This window comes from Aspergillus eucalypticola (genome assembly GCF_003184535.1).
Source record: "Aspergillus eucalypticola CBS 122712 chromosome Unknown BO83scaffold_18, whole genome shotgun sequence".
Classification (NCBI taxonomy): Eukaryota; Fungi; Ascomycota; class Eurotiomycetes; order Eurotiales; family Aspergillaceae; genus Aspergillus; species Aspergillus eucalypticola.
In genome coordinates, this window is record NW_020290292.1 from 642349 (window position 1) to 660480 (window position 18132).

At 49.5% G+C, this 18132-nt stretch overlaps 8 protein-coding genes across 8 annotated transcripts; 5 read left to right on the top strand and 3 right to left on the bottom strand.

Moving 5' to 3' along the window:
* Positions 1-10: 10 nt before the first annotated feature.
* Positions 11-1653, bottom strand: BO83DRAFT_364423 (UbiD family decarboxylase). Its single transcript, XM_025529618.1, has 2 exons — positions 636-1653; positions 11-583 (listed from the first exon to the last, which is right to left on the bottom strand). Exons 1-2 carry the CDS (start codon positions 1602-1604, stop codon positions 50-52), a joined length of 1503 nt encoding a protein of 500 aa, XP_025386525.1. The 5' UTR covers positions 1605-1653; the 3' UTR covers positions 11-49.
* A 1066-nt stretch (positions 1654-2719) lies between these two features.
* On the top strand, positions 2720-3841 carry BO83DRAFT_341481 (BTB/POZ domain-containing protein). The gene is made up of 4 exons (XM_025528622.1): positions 2720-2812; positions 2859-2985; positions 3055-3620; positions 3706-3841. The coding sequence occupies exons 1-3, from the start codon at positions 2757-2759 to the stop codon at positions 3610-3612; spliced, it is 741 nt and encodes a 246-aa protein (XP_025386526.1). The 5' UTR covers positions 2720-2756; the 3' UTR covers positions 3613-3620; positions 3706-3841.
* A 794-nt stretch (positions 3842-4635) lies between these two features.
* On the top strand, positions 4636-5618 carry BO83DRAFT_448651 (uncharacterized protein; the record flags this gene model as incomplete). The annotated part of the gene is made up of 2 exons (XM_025536690.1): positions 4636-4870; positions 4924-5618. The coding sequence occupies 2 exons, from the start codon at positions 4636-4638 to the stop codon at positions 5616-5618; spliced, it is 930 nt and encodes a 309-aa protein (XP_025386527.1).
* A 444-nt stretch (positions 5619-6062) lies between these two features.
* Positions 6063-7028, top strand: BO83DRAFT_364426 (flavin reductase family protein; the record flags this gene model as incomplete). Its single annotated transcript, XM_025529619.1, has 2 exons — positions 6063-6193; positions 6357-7028. The coding sequence occupies exons 1-2, from the start codon at positions 6140-6142 to the stop codon at positions 7026-7028; spliced, it is 726 nt and encodes a 241-aa protein (XP_025386528.1). The 5' UTR covers positions 6063-6139.
* Positions 7029-7107: 79 nt separating this feature from the next.
* BO83DRAFT_400351 (alpha/beta-hydrolase) lies at positions 7108-8971 on the bottom strand (the record flags this gene model as incomplete). Its single annotated transcript, XM_025533391.1, has 6 exons — positions 7108-7439; positions 7490-7705; positions 7753-8214; positions 8261-8575; positions 8627-8711; positions 8759-8971. 6 exons carry the CDS (start codon positions 8969-8971, stop codon positions 7108-7110), a joined length of 1623 nt encoding a protein of 540 aa, XP_025386529.1.
* Positions 8972-9656: 685 nt separating this feature from the next.
* On the bottom strand, positions 9657-10151 carry BO83DRAFT_438851 (uncharacterized protein; the record flags this gene model as incomplete). Its single annotated transcript, XM_025536131.1, has 3 exons — positions 9657-9853; positions 9924-9963; positions 10011-10151. 3 exons carry the CDS (start codon positions 10149-10151, stop codon positions 9741-9743), a joined length of 294 nt encoding a protein of 97 aa, XP_025386530.1. The 3' UTR covers positions 9657-9740.
* An 873-nt stretch (positions 10152-11024) lies between these two features.
* Positions 11025-13005, top strand: BO83DRAFT_364431 (PI-PLC domain-containing protein). Its single transcript, XM_025529620.1, has 3 exons — positions 11025-11931; positions 11981-12580; positions 12647-13005. The coding sequence occupies exons 1-3, from the start codon at positions 11355-11357 to the stop codon at positions 12871-12873; spliced, it is 1404 nt and encodes a 467-aa protein (XP_025386531.1). The 5' UTR covers positions 11025-11354; the 3' UTR covers positions 12874-13005.
* Positions 13006-15429: 2424 nt separating this feature from the next.
* BO83DRAFT_379923 (putative MFS peptide transporter) lies at positions 15430-18017 on the top strand. The gene is made up of 6 exons (XM_025531616.1): positions 15430-16150; positions 16197-16319; positions 16363-16585; positions 16633-17001; positions 17049-17203; positions 17255-18017. Exons 1-6 carry the CDS (start codon positions 15817-15819, stop codon positions 17935-17937), a joined length of 1887 nt encoding a protein of 628 aa, XP_025386532.1. The 5' UTR covers positions 15430-15816; the 3' UTR covers positions 17938-18017.
* The last annotated feature ends 115 nt before the right edge of the window (positions 18018-18132 follow it).

Below are 18132 nucleotides of genomic sequence, written 5' to 3' on the forward strand. Positions count from 1 at the left end.
GTCTATGTACCTGCCATATCAATTCAAAATAATATCAAGACAGATATGGTTAGTTGCTAAAACCCATCTTGGTCCAATTGTCCAAGATCTTCTGCTTCAGATCCTCCGGATAAGATTGGTTGAAGTCAGCAGCCTCCCAGTTGCGACCAGTGGTGTATTCAGTTGGCATGAGAGCATCGGACACAATCTTTCCGCCGCGGTGGGCGGGCCCATTTCCGTGTCCCATGTACGGAATCAGAGGGAATCCACGAACGTCCTCAAACAAAGTCTCATCCATTCCAGGACGGCAGCGGGTGGAGAATGCCCAGAGGACATCCTTTCCTTCATAGACATCAATGTCGTCACCGACCAAAACCAGGCGATGAATAGTGTATCCGGCCTTGTGGTTGAAGACAACATCTCCCACTTTCTTGCGAAATTCCTCAGATGTCGTCTTCATCGCACGTAGCTTCTCAGTATCGACTCGCAGAGCAACCCAGGTGACTTGTGACTCGAAAGGAGCGAAGGCATCAGTGATGGGAAGGTCATTCAGCTGGCAGAGCTTACGGATCTCCGCCGCAGCCAGAGAGCCAATCATGGTGTGCTATACAGTGTCAGTCCTTGGTCATGGACGGCACAACGGGGATTAAACTTACTGTTTCATCTGTCAAGCGGCCACAAGAAGACATCGGCATGATGGCGTTGTTGCGATAGGTGATCCGGTTGACCTTGTATTTGGCGCCAAGATGGGTATCCCCAGGGAAGATGTAACCATGCATCTCACCAAAAGGTCCTTCTGGACCAGTCTCGCTGATAGACAGAGTACCTTCGAGGACAATTTCTGAGGTAGCGGGGACGTATAGATCGTTCGTATCACATTTGACGAGCTCTAGGGAAGATCCCGTCATAGCGCCCACGTACCCAGCTTCGGTGACACCATCTGGGATGGGCATGCTGGAGGCCATAATGGCCGCGGGTGGGACACCAAAAGCCAAAGCCCAGGGAACATCACTCCGGCCCTCCTTTTTCCACATCTGGTGAATCTGCCAGATGTGCTGAGGAGGAATAACCAGGCCGGTCAGATGGTTCTTGTCATGGACCATCGCGCGGGCAATAGACCAGTTGGTCCAGGTTCCATCAGGAGACTGCACAATGTGCATACCATAGGTTTGGATGTATTTACCACCATCCGATTTGTGAATAAGAGGAACGGGGAGTTCGGTGAGGTCGAACTCGGAGTCATTTAAGCTGTTCTCCTTGCATGGCCCGGTGGGAACAATAGTTGGAGGAATGGGAGGCATTTCGCTGGCGGAGAGCATCTTGTCAAGAATCTCACGCATTGAAGCCGTAGGCGGGAGGGCTAGGTGACGAGCAAGGCGGCCGTAGCGATCAGCAGACGACTTCCTGAGAGAGCCAGGAGCCCCAAGTATACGGAAGAGGCCATTCTTCATGCCAATGAGGTTGTTGAAGAGAGGAGCCTTGTCGTTGGTCTCACATACTCGACGGGTGATAGCAGCAGCTTCGAGATTGGGGTCGATGGGGGTATCGATTTCCACAAGGTCGTTGTCCGCCTTGAGGGCCTCAACGAAGGAGCGGAAACAGAGGTGGGCGGGTTGTGCAGACATATTGATTTATGGTACTAGTGTGATGATGTTTTAGAGGGGTTGGACGGACTGTTACAAAACAGCCTTCCCGTTCGAGGGCATTTATAGCCAGACATGATGATACTTGCCGGCTAAATCGGGTTTGCCTCAAAGCTCTGACAGTAGCCTCATGATCTGGAACTTTCACATCTAGACTCGGTTCGGTGTTCGGGTTCGGGACTCGGGACTCGGTACCTCGCCATGTGGATATGTTTTCTGCAGGGATTGGCAGTACGGATCAACCGAGTTGATGAACGTTGAATAATGTGCCCCACAGGGATGCATCATGCGACCCGGAAGCAAGATTTAGAAGAGTAGTGGTCGATCAAATTGCTTGTAGCTGTGTGTATGGCTGCATTAGTGGTGTTGCTGTCGGATTCGGAATCACCCTTTTCCGGCAGCACAGGCTGGTCAATATCTCCAACTGCATGCATAATACCTAGTTCGTAACATGCGTATAGAAGTATGTGTGAGACTTTCGCTTCGTCTGCATGTCACAGCTCTTGGACAATTACCAAAAAATGGCAGAAGTGAAATTCTAATGAATTGTGTGTGTTTCCACTCCGAGCTCAAGCAGAAGCTCAAAGACTGCTTGATTGAAACGGCCTTGGTCATTCCAAATTTCCTCACTGCAAAAGGGGAGGACAACAAATTCTGTGTTATGAGGCTTTTTGCACGAGTATTTGACTTGAAATTGAAAAGTCAATATCGCTGGGGTGGACATGGGACCAATAGACAACTTGCTATAAAGTAGGAGGGAGAACAGTTCGATTTGTCCGAAACTGTATCTGTACAGGATACAACTAAAGGTGGATTCTTGCCTTGTCATGTGAATGAGGGTACTCGGCCAGCTCAATCCGGTTTCTTTGTGTACTACTTACTTATACTGTTGCCTTCATTGACTAGTCACGCCTGCCTGTCATCTGCTGGCAGCTTGCTCACTAACACAACAACCAAAGCTGACCACCACCTTCAACTCAGGTAATAGCTGCCACGCGAGCTCTAATTCGTCAAGCCAAACGGATAATACCTCGCTTTTACCTGATTTCGTGCCAACTCTTTCTCATTCCTTCCTCATACATCTGTCTACAACTGGAAGCAAATCTGTCAATTAACGGCAAATTCCTCTACAAAATGTCATCCTCAAGCGTGGATGCAAAGCCACGGGGGCCGACTAAGGTCATCTCAGAGTAAGCCTACCTCATGTTTTTATCAACAGCTTCTCACGCTTAGTAGCCTCTTCCTAAGCTCTACATGGAGCGACTTGTCCATCGTTTGCGGAGATGTTGTCTTCCCAGCTCATAAATGCGTCGTGTGTCCTCAATCTGGGTACTTTTCACGCGCGTGTAATAGCAGCTTCATCGTAAGTCACTGCTACACATCAATTCAACTTTGAATGTGAGCCAAAGTAACACATGCGTATCATACTTAGGAGTCTTCTGGAAACATCGTGATAGAGGAGCTTGAGCCCATTTATCTTGAGAAGACGCTGCAGTTTCTCTATAGAGGGGATTACACCAGACTGAGCGATATGGACACCTCTCCCGCAGTGGAGTTTGGTCATCCCAGTCCTATCCCTAGTCCGATTGTTCGAAGCCTCCCGTATGCTACCCTGTCATCCGTGGAAAATGGCGGGCTTTCGAAATTCCATGTTCATATGTATGAGCAAGGAGAATATTTCCAGATCCACGATCTCAAAGAGAAGGCAAAAGAGAACTTCAAAGAGTGCTTCCTGCGTGACTTAGACAGACTGTTTTTCCGTTCGACTGTGAACGAGGTCTACTGTACGACGATCGAGACCGATCGCGGGCTTCGAGATATTGTCATTGAGACCGTCCTGAATGATCTGCCAACGCTGATTGATGGGACCTCAACCTATCTCGACAAGGAAGATTTGCAAGAGATGCCTGAGTTTACGGTTGACCTGTGCATGGCCAGCCTTGTTCAGAATGCGTATCTCATGGGCATCATCTCGGAATGTACACAATAATCGATGCGGTAAGTTGGTCTTCTTTCCTTTCCTGCACGGGCTATGAAAAACAGGGATAGGTGGATACAACGAAATGATTCTGATATCGAAGAGAGACATGCATATCAACGAGCTACCCGAGTATTGCCTATGAATGCATCATCCTAGCCCTGACGGATGACAGTAACCGCGGGCTGCAACTATAACTTCCTCCGCAATGTGGCCTGTACCTCATATCAAACTAGCAACCCGTACGGATCTTAATCATTCCTTGCAAGACCATGGATCAAGAACTGTTTGCTAAAGACCCAAAGGATCAAAAGGCTGCAATCATGCATGCTCAACGTTGAAGTGTGTGATGGGATATTCCAGGGAAGTGCCGTGGACAATAGTGTTTATGGTAATTGACATGACGATAAAGCCAAGGAACATTATTCGCAACTGACAAATTGTCTCACCGTCGATATAAGGTTTGGTGCTCATATGGGTAACGGCTACACTCCCTTGACCTGATCCGGATGGAGTTCCGATGTCTGGGAAGCACAAAGCTGTATGAGCCGAGATGAACAGATAATGAATTGCATCGAACATCAGAATAGCTTTTGCTCTTTCAATAAACTCTCTTGTCTACTGTTATATCTGAAACTCCCGACAGAAGCTTTTATACAGTACATGGTCATCTCATGAATAGCTGTCACCACTTATCTGCAATATTATTCAGCCGCCCCTCTCTCTGCTCCCTCCATTCATGTTTCACGTTCGCTCATTGATCACAGCTGGAGAGCCCTCTGAACCTACACCAAAGTGCAGAAAAGGCATTTGGGGATGAACATTAGCTCAAGCATCACGGGATATGCCAATATCCACAATCAAGCTTCAACACTGTCCTCCTTATGATGCCAATCGACCGAGTTATAAATAACCAACGTGCTCCTCTTCCGAAATATTATTTCGTCCCAGGGTTCAGTTCTATTCTTGCTCTCTTCGAGTTCCCAATTACCCCCAAACGCATAGACCAGTGCTTCCCCACCCTCATAGTGCAGAATGTTGTGCTACTATATCTCCTTTTTCAGAAGCCTTTGGCCTCTGGTGACTAGGGAAGACTTCGACGATGCGCGAGAAGTCGCCCGATACATGATCTACCACTACAATGAGGTCAATAAAGGGTTTGGTAGACCCCTCACTCTCTATGACAAGGAACAAGGAGTCGACCCCCAAAACTGGACCCTGGACATCAACCCAAATAATTCTATGTTTGAACCGAGAACGGATGCTTTCTGTAAGCTAATCTACGCTTACTCTCTCATATCCCCAGATACTAACCCCAATTAGGGAGAACCAAAATTACAAGCCCCATCATGAGTGATGATGATGCTTGGGAATACATGTCATACTTCTTCGAGACAATTGATAGAATGTTCAAGGTGGAGAGCGACAACATGGACACGCTGCAAATCTACTTCATGCCAGCCAAGGGTATGTGGAGGTTGCAGGAACTCAAGGGCGTTGTTCGTGCCATCATCCATTTCAAGGACGTTATCGAAGACTTCGTGGACCCATACTTACACAATGCGGATCGTGATTGTGAGGCAACAAAGGTGATGGATCCAAAAGTCAAAGAGGCCCTGATCAATGGCTTGGAACTAGCCACCGACTTCGATCAACTCAATCAGTTCTTGAGCTCGTCTTCTGGCCTGGAAAACTTCCGTAACTGGAAGTTCTGGCAGTGGCCTGCTTCCGAGTCCAACACTCTGGTGTTTGTGCGAGAATACCTCAAGATCCACCGCGACGAGGATATCAAGAATTGGTATCTTTTCGTTGATACGTTTGTCCGTGCAGGTATGAATGCACACAGTCCAATCATTCACAATTTTGATACAGATATGGAGGGCCTGCAGCAGTTCTTGTTGCGTTACAATGAGGACACTGATATTAATTGGCTGTGTGCCTTTACGGCTCCGCCGCGGTTGGACATGGTTTTGAGTAGTCAGGCGTTGACCAATACCAAGGGGAAGGGTAGACGCTGAGAACTACTAGATTGTATCAAACATGAATATGTGTTTGAATTAGAATGCGATTGCTTTACATAAGATTCAATAATTTCGTAGTAGACTTCCCCTAAAACATCCTTAGCAGACCGCCACCAGTCTCATCAATACACTGAGCACCATTACCCATGAAGCACAATAATTTTCCACATACACGCAAGCAGAAATGTTTATTATGAACTCAATTATTACCATGCCAATGCGAACAGCAATGATGTGCACCCGATCTCGGCAGTCGGGCGCCTCGGGGATGCCCCGTCGCCCCCAGCCCCAGCATAGCTGCACCCCCACAATTCTCGGAAGCCGAGTCAGGCCCTAACAGCCGTACAAAGTACCAGCTCTCGTTTGCCGTGCCGTCTTCCCGGGGGTTATTATATAAATGATATCAATTGCCATCTAGATTACACCTTGCAATCAAAGCACCACCAAAACATCATTACATTCCAACCCAGCTGAACCCTCTAGAAACACTACAGAAAAAAAAAAGTAAACCAAAGAAAATGTTCTACCAACCCGGAAAAACCGACCACGGCCTGCCTCATGATCCATTCAAGGTAAGTACTTGGATTCCCCAGCTCCAACTCCAACTTCAATGATTCATTCCAATGATCTACCCCGCATATACAACTTTCCCCCCTCATCTCACACCGCACCATCATCACCACCACAACTTCTCCCAGACTCACAAATCGAATACTAACAAAAATAAAAATTTAGGCATGCGTCGTCCCCCGCCCCATCGGCTGGATCAGCACAGCTTCCCCAACGGGAACCCCCAACCTCGCTCCCTACAGCCAATTCACAAACCTAACCTTCGACCCACCCTACGTTCTCTTCAGCAGCAACCAAACGGTGACCGGCGACCGAAAGGACACCGTCGTGAACGCCGAATCTACCGGCTCCTTTGTGTGGAACCTCGCGACCTGGGACCTGCGCGAAGCGATGAATATCACGGCGCAACAGTTTCCCTACGGAGTGAATGAATTCGAGAAAGCTGGGCTAACTGCTGAGCCATCTACCGTTCTTCCGGTGGAGGTGCCTATGGTCAAGGAGTCGCCGGTGCGGTTTGAGTGCGTGTATCATTCTACGATGAGGTTGCCGGGAAACCCACCTATGGGGACGGTGGATGTGGTTGTGGGACGGGTGGTCGGGGTGCATATTGATGAAGGGGTGCTTACGGATGGGATTCTGGATGTTAAGAAGACGAAGCCGATTGCTAGGTGTGGGTATTTCCAGTATGCGGTGGTGGAGGATACGTTTGAGATGGTGATTCCGGGGATGTCGAAGGATGTGCTTTATGGGTTGGAGGGGAGTGCGAGGATGAATGGGGAGAAGGCGAGGGAGATTAAAGAGGGTAAGGAGGGGGGAAAGGAGAGGGGGTCGTTGTAGATCAGATCGGGGAAAGAATGTATATAGGTGGTGTTGGATTTGTGATGAATGTATATACTCTGGTGATAGTGTGTATAGGCTACCCCCAGATTCTGAATGGAATAGATGAATTGAAGCATCCTGCGTCGAGCCAGTCGCCTGTGATGGTGCGCACTGCTGTCTCGTTGCCGAATTCTAGGATGAGGCCCCCGTTGCTCTCGTTGCCTAGGTATACTGGCCATCCGACCGTCTCGCTGACGGTTGACGAGTCCTTGAGGAAGGCAAGCAGGTAGTCTTGCATCGTAGCGGAGGTGTCGACTTCCAGCTGTGAGATCTCGCCGACATCGAGAATGTATGTGCCGAAGATCATCAGCAGGTCAGTCCAGTGGAATGCTCCTAGCCACGGGACGGGACTGATATTGGAAAAGTTGCCTGTCTATGTTAACACTATCATCTGTATGGGAAGTGGGTCCTGAACATACCAGCCCAGTAGTAGCGATAGGTCTCGAGTCCGATCGACGCACGCAGTGCAAGATCAGTCACTGCCAGACAGTCTGATTCGCCCTCTTCGATATTAACCGAAGTCGTGTTTGTGCTGGGGAATTCTCGTGCCGTGTCAGATCGAATTGATGGGCCCCGGGCCACCTTGCGCTCAAGGTATCGCTGTCTCTCGTTGGAGAAAATATATCGCTCATCGGCTGATGCTGTTAGTAGGAACAGGCATATAAGCTAGATTGCGACATACGGATATAGTTCGTGAAGGCGATAGAAGGAGAGCTATTGTAGCGGTTAATATACTCCTCAATCTGCACCCAGGAGATCCCGCGCATGCACTCCAGCTCGGCCTCGGCATCATCACCATAATTACACCCTAGTCCTTTGGCCACGATGTCAAAGTCTTGGTACACGTCAGGCGTGGTGGAGAGATTGAGTGTGGCAGATGCTCCTTGGGAGATAACGCCGAACTTGGCGGCAAGAGGCTCTTCTGGCCATGCGAGGGTGTACAGATGTGTCAGCAGGGCACCCTGGGACTGTCCCCATAGCTGCTTATCGTTAGCTCTAGTCATGTGAGTGGAATACTGGAATCTGACCATGATATTTTCGGGGTTTCCACCAAATGCTTCAATGTTCTCGTATACCCATTCCACGGCAGCACGCACATCCATCAGTGTTAGCGATGTTTCATTCAACGCGCGCGACTTGGGATCTATGCATGTCAGATCAATCAAGACAACCGAAAGCTAAATACTTACTGCCGAAAATGTTGGCTCGATAATTGATGGTAACAACGATATGCTCCTGAGAACGCGATACCCAAGCGGAGGGAAGCTGGGACGGGATGTTGATGCCCCCCGTGATGCCACCACCTCCCGTGACAAACAGCGCAACTGGCAGCTTGGAGGTCTCATTAGCATACGATGGAGTCCACACCGCTAGAGACAGGCAATCCTCCGCCGAGGACCATGCCGTGGATCCCTGGTTGAGCCTTTCGCCGACGGAGAGCAGCAGATTCGCCGGTTCGTATTCATTCCAGAAATCACTCTCTCCCGACACATACTGCGGACAGGCTGATCTTGAGTTAGTTGCAAAGTCTCATACTTATCTGGAAGTCTACTTGCCTGGACCGTAGAAGGTGGAATCGATCTTCTTGCTTGAGTTATCAAGCCGATGAGGAGGAAGCCATCTCAAATCCCCAACAGGAGGCTGGCCATATCAGAGACAGTACAAGATCCACACAATGAAGGTATTACCTTGGCATAAGGGACTCGCAAAAACTGCCGAACGTCCGGGTAAGTGTCATTCAGCATGCCAATGAACGTCCCTGTGCGTGTCTCCACGGTAAGATTGGACCAGTTGGACAGAGTCCGCGGTTGCTCCCACGTCAGGTTCGCATAGTAGGGCGCATAGGTGCCCAAGGCAGAGGCAGCTAGCCCGAGCAGTCCAAAAGCGACAGCTTGCACCATTATTCTATCGATTCGCCGTTGCTGTTGTTCCATCTACAAGAGCAAGGAATTTACGAGCCTTATATAGCCATAACGCGGGGTACCTTCGGCTTCCGGCTATACAAAAATCTAGTCAAACTCACCGTACGGCATGCACCTACATCACTTAGCTAGTTGGTAAACCCGAACAACAAACTTCGATGGCATGATGTAGAGACCTCTGAGGGTATAGTATCTGCGCACAGGATGGAAGCTAAGGGAAAAAGTGCCAACCACAGCCAAGTTTGTGGGGGATATTCCGGGGTCCCACCCCCACGCTCCGCGTCTCGGCGTTGGACCAGCTTCGATTGGGAAACTAAGACCGAAGATGAAGCCATTTCAACCTGCACGGGTTTAAATCTACTTCAAGTATCGGACCACTCGTCTCCGTTGCTGATCAAAAGTTGTTGAGCTCATGATGCTGACTGGCATTGTGACTGTCATCGACCCCACTTTGGATGGTTGAAAGGTGTCGATTGGGATACAAAATCGGCCCCTCCCGTGTACAAGACCGGTCTGGATGACTTCACCATAACTTCATGATCCTCGCATAGAACTAAGGCAACAAGAGGTAAGTTCTTATTCAGTCAGTGCTGACGAAGGGTATATATTGATAATCACTATTCACATCAGGCGAGAAACAGTCACCCCGGGCCGACAATATGTTTGTCACACAGAACTCCTTGGTGGAACTCTTAACCGTATGACCCGATTCCTATGCGAACCAACCTTCTCCGAGTCTATCTATTGTTCACTCATGGAGGTCCGGGCGGGCCGGGAGGAGGGGGAGGACCATCGGGCCCGTCGTCGCCGCAACAATCGCAGCAGCATTCGCAGCATTCAAAGCAGCAGACACCAGCACAACTAGACTAGTTAGCACCATCCCCTCATTGGACGCAGAAGACTTACATTCCACAGCAGACTTCTCCTTCACCACCACCGCGGATCTGCAGCTGCATGGACTCTCCAGTGCGCTGTTCTTGTTAATACCTTGGCCGACCTTACGGATGACTTAGCATACCGGTTGCTCAGTAACAATGTGCTCCATGGAGGGACCGGATGGGCTAGCAGGCTGCTCCATCGTCAGGGTCTCGGGGTTCCATTTGCTTTCGGGCACGGCCTCGGAGGGCCTCAGCCACGACATCAAGCCACTACCGAACATTTTGTGTCTCTGTCTGACGAGTACAGGACGTGCAGGTATCAGGAGAAGGGACTATACGAGTAGGGGGCATTGCCCCTTAAAAGGAGCTCGCAAATGAAGCTACTTCGCCAGGGGCCACAAGGGACGAGCCGCCGTCGAGCTGACCCACCTGCAATCGGGGCGATAATATGGTGTTCTCGAAGCGACGCCCTCGTAATTGGACCCTCAGTAATCCAGCTGCCTGACTTTCACGGCTTCATCTTCAGCCGGGTTACCCGGGATGCATTTGACCTGTCGTCTCTTTCAGATGTGGCTTAGCATCAGGATGCGATAGGTGCTTCGTGACACCATTGGCTTCTTTTAATTCCCGGCGCATAGATGCGATAGTACCTGGGACAGTAATTGGACGCCACTTGCAGCACATTCGATTCATGAAACGAATTCGCCGTTTGCGAGCGTTACGAACACAATGTGTCGTGTCCAGGCATGAAGAATGGGGCCGGAAATCAGGAGTAGATGATTATTTGCACCGGTTGACTTGGCACGACCGATCGCCGATGGGTGCCACGCCTTTCAGCATTGCTGTTCCTGAACGTGTCGCACAAGTGACAACGGGTGGCTTAGCAGCACAGCAAGTCACTTGACGCTATCAATTATTGGAACTTAGTTTTCGCCAGTGTAGAATAATGCCTAACTAAGTTCGCATTACTATTGTGCTTCCTTCTGTCAGCCTTGAACTGCGCAAAGAAGGATTGGTGGTTGGTCCCACCGGAAAAAGACTCTGCAGCAAGCGCAGACTAACCGTGGACCATATCCCCTAGGCAGAAAGATTCGCAACCAGGTCCTCTCACCACACTGAATAGACGGAGCCAGGCATAGAGGCTAATTACAATTCAGGTATCTACTTCGGATGATGTCAGACACGTAAAATGATTGCTAGTTAACGATTGCAAAAGATCCGCACATGCTTGGGTATGGATTTGTGCAGCGCGGAAGAATAAAAAAGAACCAAGCCAGCCAAGCTTTTCTTACCCGACAACGCCGACGTCACCCGTCGACTCACTTTTGGACTCTCCGCCATCTGGGGATGCCCAAGCCGTGGATTGGCCAAGAGATCGGCTCCGAGATAGCCTCAGTGGCAAAGAAGATCTTTCAATAAAATCTCGTGAGGCGGCGGTGTTTGAGGGTTGATCTGATTTTCTCATCCGCGCATCCTTCACCATCATGATGCTCGCGGTCGCATATCTTTGGATTCTCCTGCTGCTGCGGGGAATCCACGTGGGCGCCAAGCGCACGACAAGCACGAGGGAAGCCGAAGTCACCACCATCACCGATGATACCTCTACAGCATCAGCATCGTCCACTCATTCAGGAACCGACAGTGATTCTTTCAGCGTCGTGACCACCGAAACTGCCGTCGCCGTTCCTACCGGCAGTTATCTCAGCTACACCACTACGATTACGGTCGGGGATAGCGTCTCCCAAACGACCTTCACCACCACCACCACCACCACCGCGGCCAATACAACCATTTTTACTAATGGCACCACCACTGCCACCACAACTACGGATACAAATGTCGTCGTCACCGGCACGCGAAACTCCAATAGCACTGCGACGTCCACTGCGACCACGCCCGCCAACTCGCAGCCTTGCAATGGCTACACCGAGTTCTGCAGCCGACAATACTCGAATATTACCATGGTCACAGCACACAACAGTCCCTTCGTGAAGAAAAACAATATTGCAGCAAATCAGATGTACAATGTGAAGATCCAGCTTGAGGACGGAGTGCGCATGCGTAAGACTTCTTTTCAACATTAGCAATCTACTTTCTAACATCAGTGCAGTATCTTTCGAAGCCCACTATTACGAAGATGACATCTACCTCTGCCACACCTCCTGCGACCTCCTGAACATGGGTACCCTAGAAGACTACCTCACAACTGTGACCGACTGGATGAAGGACAACCCATACGACATCGTCACTATCCTGATCGTCAACTCCGACTACGTTTCCCCCTGGAACTTTACCGCTCCCATCGAAAACTCCGGTCTCATCGACTACGTCTACGAGCCGTGGAAAATCCCCATGAGTTTGGACGACTGGCCTACGCTATCGGAGATGATTATGGGCGGCAAACGCGCTGTTGTCTTCATGGACTACCAGGCCAATCAGACTGCTATTCCGTACATTCTGGACGAATTTACCCAAATGTGGGAGACGCCTTTCTCGCCGCTGAATACCTCCTTCCCTTGCACGGTGCAGCGGCCCCCTGGAATTACAGCTGCGCAGGCAGAGGAGCGGATGTATATGATTAACCATAATCTGAACCTTGAGATTGTGTTCGAGGGGATCGATATTCTGGTACCGGATTCCGCTCAGATCAATGAGACGAACGCAGTGTCGGGATATGGGAGTCTAGGACTGATGGCGAACAATTGTCGAGGTAAGTTACCATCATCAGCACAGAATATACATCATCCTTTGATATACTAACATCAATCAATAACAGCAAAATGGGATCGTCCGCCCAACTTCCTCCTCGTCGATTACTACAACGACGGCAACTTCCAAGGCTCCGTTTTCGAAGTCGCAGCTCAAATGAACAACGTCACGTACAATGGTAAGTGTTGTGGCGGGTCGAGCAGTGCGGCGTCGAGAATTGTTGATGTTCCATATACTTGGCTTTCTGCATCTGTTGCCATGGGTGTTGGTTTGTTTACTCTCTTTGGATTATGATGTGATACCTTTTATACCATTGGATTGATCGATGTAGATAGCATATTATACCATTTTCTTGTAATTAGTTGCTTTTGGTTATGTGACAATTGATCCTCCCTATATTTAGAAAAAGCTCATTATGTATTTCCCAGGACCGGAAAATACGGTATATCCAAGCGAAATAAAGTTTAGAGAATAAATGGATTTCCAATCAATCATTCCAGGGTTGCTTCTTCCATAGGACAACTTCTACCCTATCCTCCTTCTTCGGCTTGGGATATCGTTCGGTCAACTTCAATGACAATTGCTTTCAGTCATCCTGGATATCTTCGTCTACTGACTTCGCATATCGACGGGCGCCACCCCGTAGACCCACCATCATGGCTGTAGCGATGGCTTGTTTCTTTTCCTCCTCCCCGAGGCCCGCCGCGGCCCACATAAATCTGCACTGACGGAGGTAGAGCTTAACGTTCTTTCCGGCTTCCCCGGAGAAGGTTGGTTGCTGCATCGACATCGCGGTGGCAGCAGTTCTTCCGCCACAACCTCAAGCAATATCCTCAGTGGAACAATAATTCGTTTCCACCAGCTAACTGCGGATGCTCTGTAGCGTTGTGCAACTCAAGTGGCATCGGATATAGAATTCCATAATGAGGATTATAAATTCCAGCTTTCTGTGTATGTTCCCGGTGTCTGCACCAAAAGACAGAGAGATACATCGACCGAACTGGCGATGCATTCTCTGATCCAATATCATCGTATCGTTGTGCTTAGTAGTGTCCACACAAGCCACGTTCATCCTTGACCGTATGCTAGGAATATATCGGTTTATCTTCGCCCATATCTTTTCATGTCTCGATTTTCTTTCATTCGTTTGCTACGCCACCATCGAGTAAACAAGGGAAAATTTTTCGTATAATTTCAAGCTTATAAGCAAGGCAACTGGCCGTTCGGACTTTGTAGTCAGATGCACATTGTCTATAGGCTGCTATTTGTCGTGTGTTACCTAATCCATGGCTATGGAGGCTAAATAGAGATTTCTTAATTTATTGCACAGAGTACCCGATGCGACATGATTAAATGTACTGAACGGGATACCGCATCACTTCAGATGGCATGTCTGCCAGAGAGTGTGGTATATTCAACCATGGTAGTTCTTAGCATTGTAAAAGGCGTCGTTCTTGACTACGTGTGGATAGTCCTTATAGCCTAATCGTATATATCATATATTTGTCCTTTGACTAACGACAATGAATAGATTCTCTAATCTCGGTGTTGAATTTTAATATCAATTTGAGAGCATCCATATGTGATTGCTTTCATCTTTCGAGACACTCGTAGTGGGGAAGAATACGAAATGAGAATGGAGGAGGGGCCGGTGGATGTTTTTATAGAGCTGGAGAATGATCTAGTGAAGGAAGTCCATCAAAGCGAGGAATATCGATTGGTATGCATGTGAATAGTTTGAATGGACATGCATAGAATGAATGACCTCAATGCTTATCTACATGTCAACCCATATGCACTACACTACAGACTAATTCACCCACTTCATTAAAAAGATCGCTAATGGGCTGGATAATTATACACTCCTCTACAGGGTACTGGCAGTTCTACGTCAAATGGCAGGTCCGGACCGTTGAGGGATCTTCACGATGCATCGAGCTTCGGCCACATGGACTCTGAGAAGGGTGTGATCAGGTGCGAACAGAGAAGGAGACATTTCCACGTTGAGGCTCGTTGCAAACTGCTACTTTGTGGATAGTCTAGAACGTGTCTCACCCCACAGGCCAGATTGGGTTGGGAAAGCATCCGTGGTCGGCAATGATCATCGGTTGGTATGCGGGGAAGCAAGGAGCTACCCCATATTCTTTACCTCATTATCTCGCTTATGTTCTGCATTTCAATTTATCTCCATACTCTGGACCGTTTAAATATTAGTACGGTCAGACCAACAATAAAAATTCTGTTTCAGCGTGACCAGAAGATGGCAGACGTAGTGAGTGTACGCTGTCTTAGACAGCACAAATTTCCACTGGCACATGATCGCTTGGCCGAACGACCCCTCCAGCGTATCATCTCATGGAAGGATGTTACCAAGAACTACAGTGGCGGGAACAGGTGGATGTCCACGTGTATGACTAGCATCTTCCGTCGGGATCCCGTTCTTACTTTTTCCTTCTTTGGCTCCTTTGAGGTTAAAGTCCGAAATGGTGTAACAACGGCCCTCCATGAGCCAAGGCAAGGGACTGTCGGGCTGCTCCGATAGGATCGCGTGGTGGTATCATGACCCTGACCTCCTACTCTTGAGGACTGGTTCAGGGTCAATTCCCTCAAGTGATCATTGGTGCCCCCGGTCGAGCCAAGCCGTGAGGTTGCACCCCAGCCTGCCAGCCAAGCCCAACATTCCGCCAGTGCCACATTAACAACTTCCTGTCCCAAGACCTGCCAAGCCACTCCAAATTTCACGCACCAATCCACTTGTTCTGCCGGGCTTATCGCGGTGGCCATTAGGGAGAGTGCCCAGCTCGAGCTGAGACAAATGCCCTGGTCTCGTTCGCTGACATCCCGGAAAACATGACCGAGCGAGTGCCCGGGTCACTGAGGAGACATGAATAATTGCGCTTTGTCGCACAACCGGCGATAAGGTAGAATCTTGGCACCATATGGCGTGGAGGAACCCTCACTTCCTCCGACTGTGTCGAGGGTGGCCAGCCGATAGGCTCTTCACCCCAAACTCAGCTTGCACTCACTTCCTTCCATGATTGGAGGTGGCACAAAACAAGCGATAATGGTCGGTCACCTCGCGCTCAGACGGGACTTCTCCTTCACTGCACAATCGATCGGCTGTCCAACCCTGGCCTGTCCATTTTAAAGTCGTCCATTCCCCTGGACCTCTTACCCTCCCAACCGCATTCTATCGTTTCCTCCCCCCTCTGCGCGTCTGTCCCTGCTGCGCCCATCATGAATCCCTCAGACACTGCTGAAGTGGCAGAGATTGCGAAGTCTGCAGCCTTTGCTCATGATGCGCATCCAGACGAGAAGAGGGATCGAATCTCATCTGAGCTGCGTCCTGCCACCTCACCTGAGATCGAGGAGGTTTGTGAAACCGCTGAGAAAGGTGGGTTCAGTTCATCGGCCGCATATGAAGACGATGCAGCTCTACAGAAAGACTTCCCTTCTCCGGATGAACTGAGGACTCTACGTCGCGTCTCCGGCAAAATCCCCTGGACGGCCTATACTGTAGCCTTTGTGGAACTGTGCGAGCGCTTTTCCTACTATGGAACCACAGCAGTTTGTACGTTCGTCACTACCCCGCTCTATTCCCCTACTAACATTGACAGTCGTCAACTTCATCCAACGACCGCTTCCTGAAGGTTCATCAACCGGTGCAACTCATGGTCTAGACAATCTGGTACCCGGTGCTTTGGGCATGGGACAGCAAGCTTCCACTGGACTGACCTTATGTAAGTTGCTACAAATGCAGAATGACCATCTGCTGACCATCAGTCAATTCTTTCTGGTCTTATATCATGCCCCTCATGGGCGCCTTCATGGCCGACCAATACTGGGGTCGCTTCCGCACCATCATGTTCTCGATTGGAGTCGCTTTGCTGGGACATACAATCCTCGTCATCTCAGCCATTCCGCCCGTTATCAAGAATCCACACGGTGCAATTGCTTGCTTCTCGATCGGTCTGGTTATCATGGGAGTGGGAACAGGTGGTTTCAAGTGAGCTCGTTATCACTTCCATAGTGGCCATTATCTAACTAGATTAGGTCTAATATCTCACCATTGATCGCGGAGCAATATCGGGAGAGCAGGCCGTACATCAAGACCCTCCCGTCAGGAGAACGCGTCATTGTCGACCATGCTGCCACCGTCGCGCGGATCTACCTGTATTTCTACATGATGATTAACATCGGCTCCATCCTAGGACAAGTTAGCATGGTGTATGCGGAGCGCTACGTTGGCTTCTGGCTCTCATATCTCCTGCCCACCATGATGTTCACTTTCTGCCCTACAGTGTTGTTCATCTGCCGCAACAAGTACTATCTGGTTAAGCCAACTGGGTCCGTGTACCTGCAGGCGTTCAGGTTGTGGAAGCTGGCTATGGAGGGGCGCTGGTCGCTGAATCCTGCGAAGATGTAAGTTTCCCCCTGTACATACTGAACCTTGTTCTAACACATGTTAGGTTCAAGAAGAACCCTACCCCCTTTTGGGACTCGGTCAAGCCCAGTGCTCTGGGTGCCAGTCGTCCCCAATGGATGACCTTCGATGATGAATGGGTAGATGAGGTAGCACGTGGTCTGAAAGCATGCAAGGTGTTTCTGTGGTATCCTTTGTATTGTACGTTCATCACCCCCTGATCTCTCTTTGCAGCTCATGCTAACAGTCCAGGGCTGGCCTACAATCAAATGTTAAACAACCTGACCTCTCAGGCGGCCACCATGCGTCTAGGTGGAGTCCCCAACGACATCATCAACAACCTCAACCCCCTCTCACTCATCATCTTCATCCCCATCATGGACCAGCTAGTATACCCATTCCTCCGAAAAGTCGGCATTCAATTCACCCCTCTGAAGCGCATCACAGCTGGATTCATCGCCGCCGGTTTATCCATGATCGCCGCCACCGTCACCCAATACTACATCTACCAAAAAGGTGAATGCGGAAAACAAGCCAACTACTGCCTGGATGAATACAACTCGCACTCGCCCATTTCCGTCTGGGTCCAAGCGCTAGTCTACATTCTAGGCGGCATTTCCGAGATCTTCGCATCCGTAACCTCACTCGAATACGCCTTCACCAAAGCACCGCGCAACATGCGCTCCCTCGTGCAAGCCGTGGCTTTGTTCATGAACGCGTTCTCTTCCGCCATCGGACAAGCACTTGTGGGACTATCGAATGACCCGCTCCTGGTGTGGAACTACGCCGTCGTAGCGATTCTGGCCTTTGTCGGCGCTGCAGGATTCTGGTTGACGAACTATAAGCTCGATCGTCAAGAGGATGAGTTGAACCATCTGCCACAGAGTCACTATGAAGGTCGCCCCGAGGGACATGCTGATGAAGAGCAGCGATAGGATGCGTGCTGCTTGAAAGAACAATTCACGTACTAGGTAGTTAACACAAAATTTAAACCCAGTATATGTTTAAGATCACGCATATAAGTTAACATTATATCTTCGTTCATATCCTCCTTCTCAAAACCTCCATCTTGATTCACATCCGCCTTATTTATGCCTACAAGATGGATCTACAGATATTACACACTACGC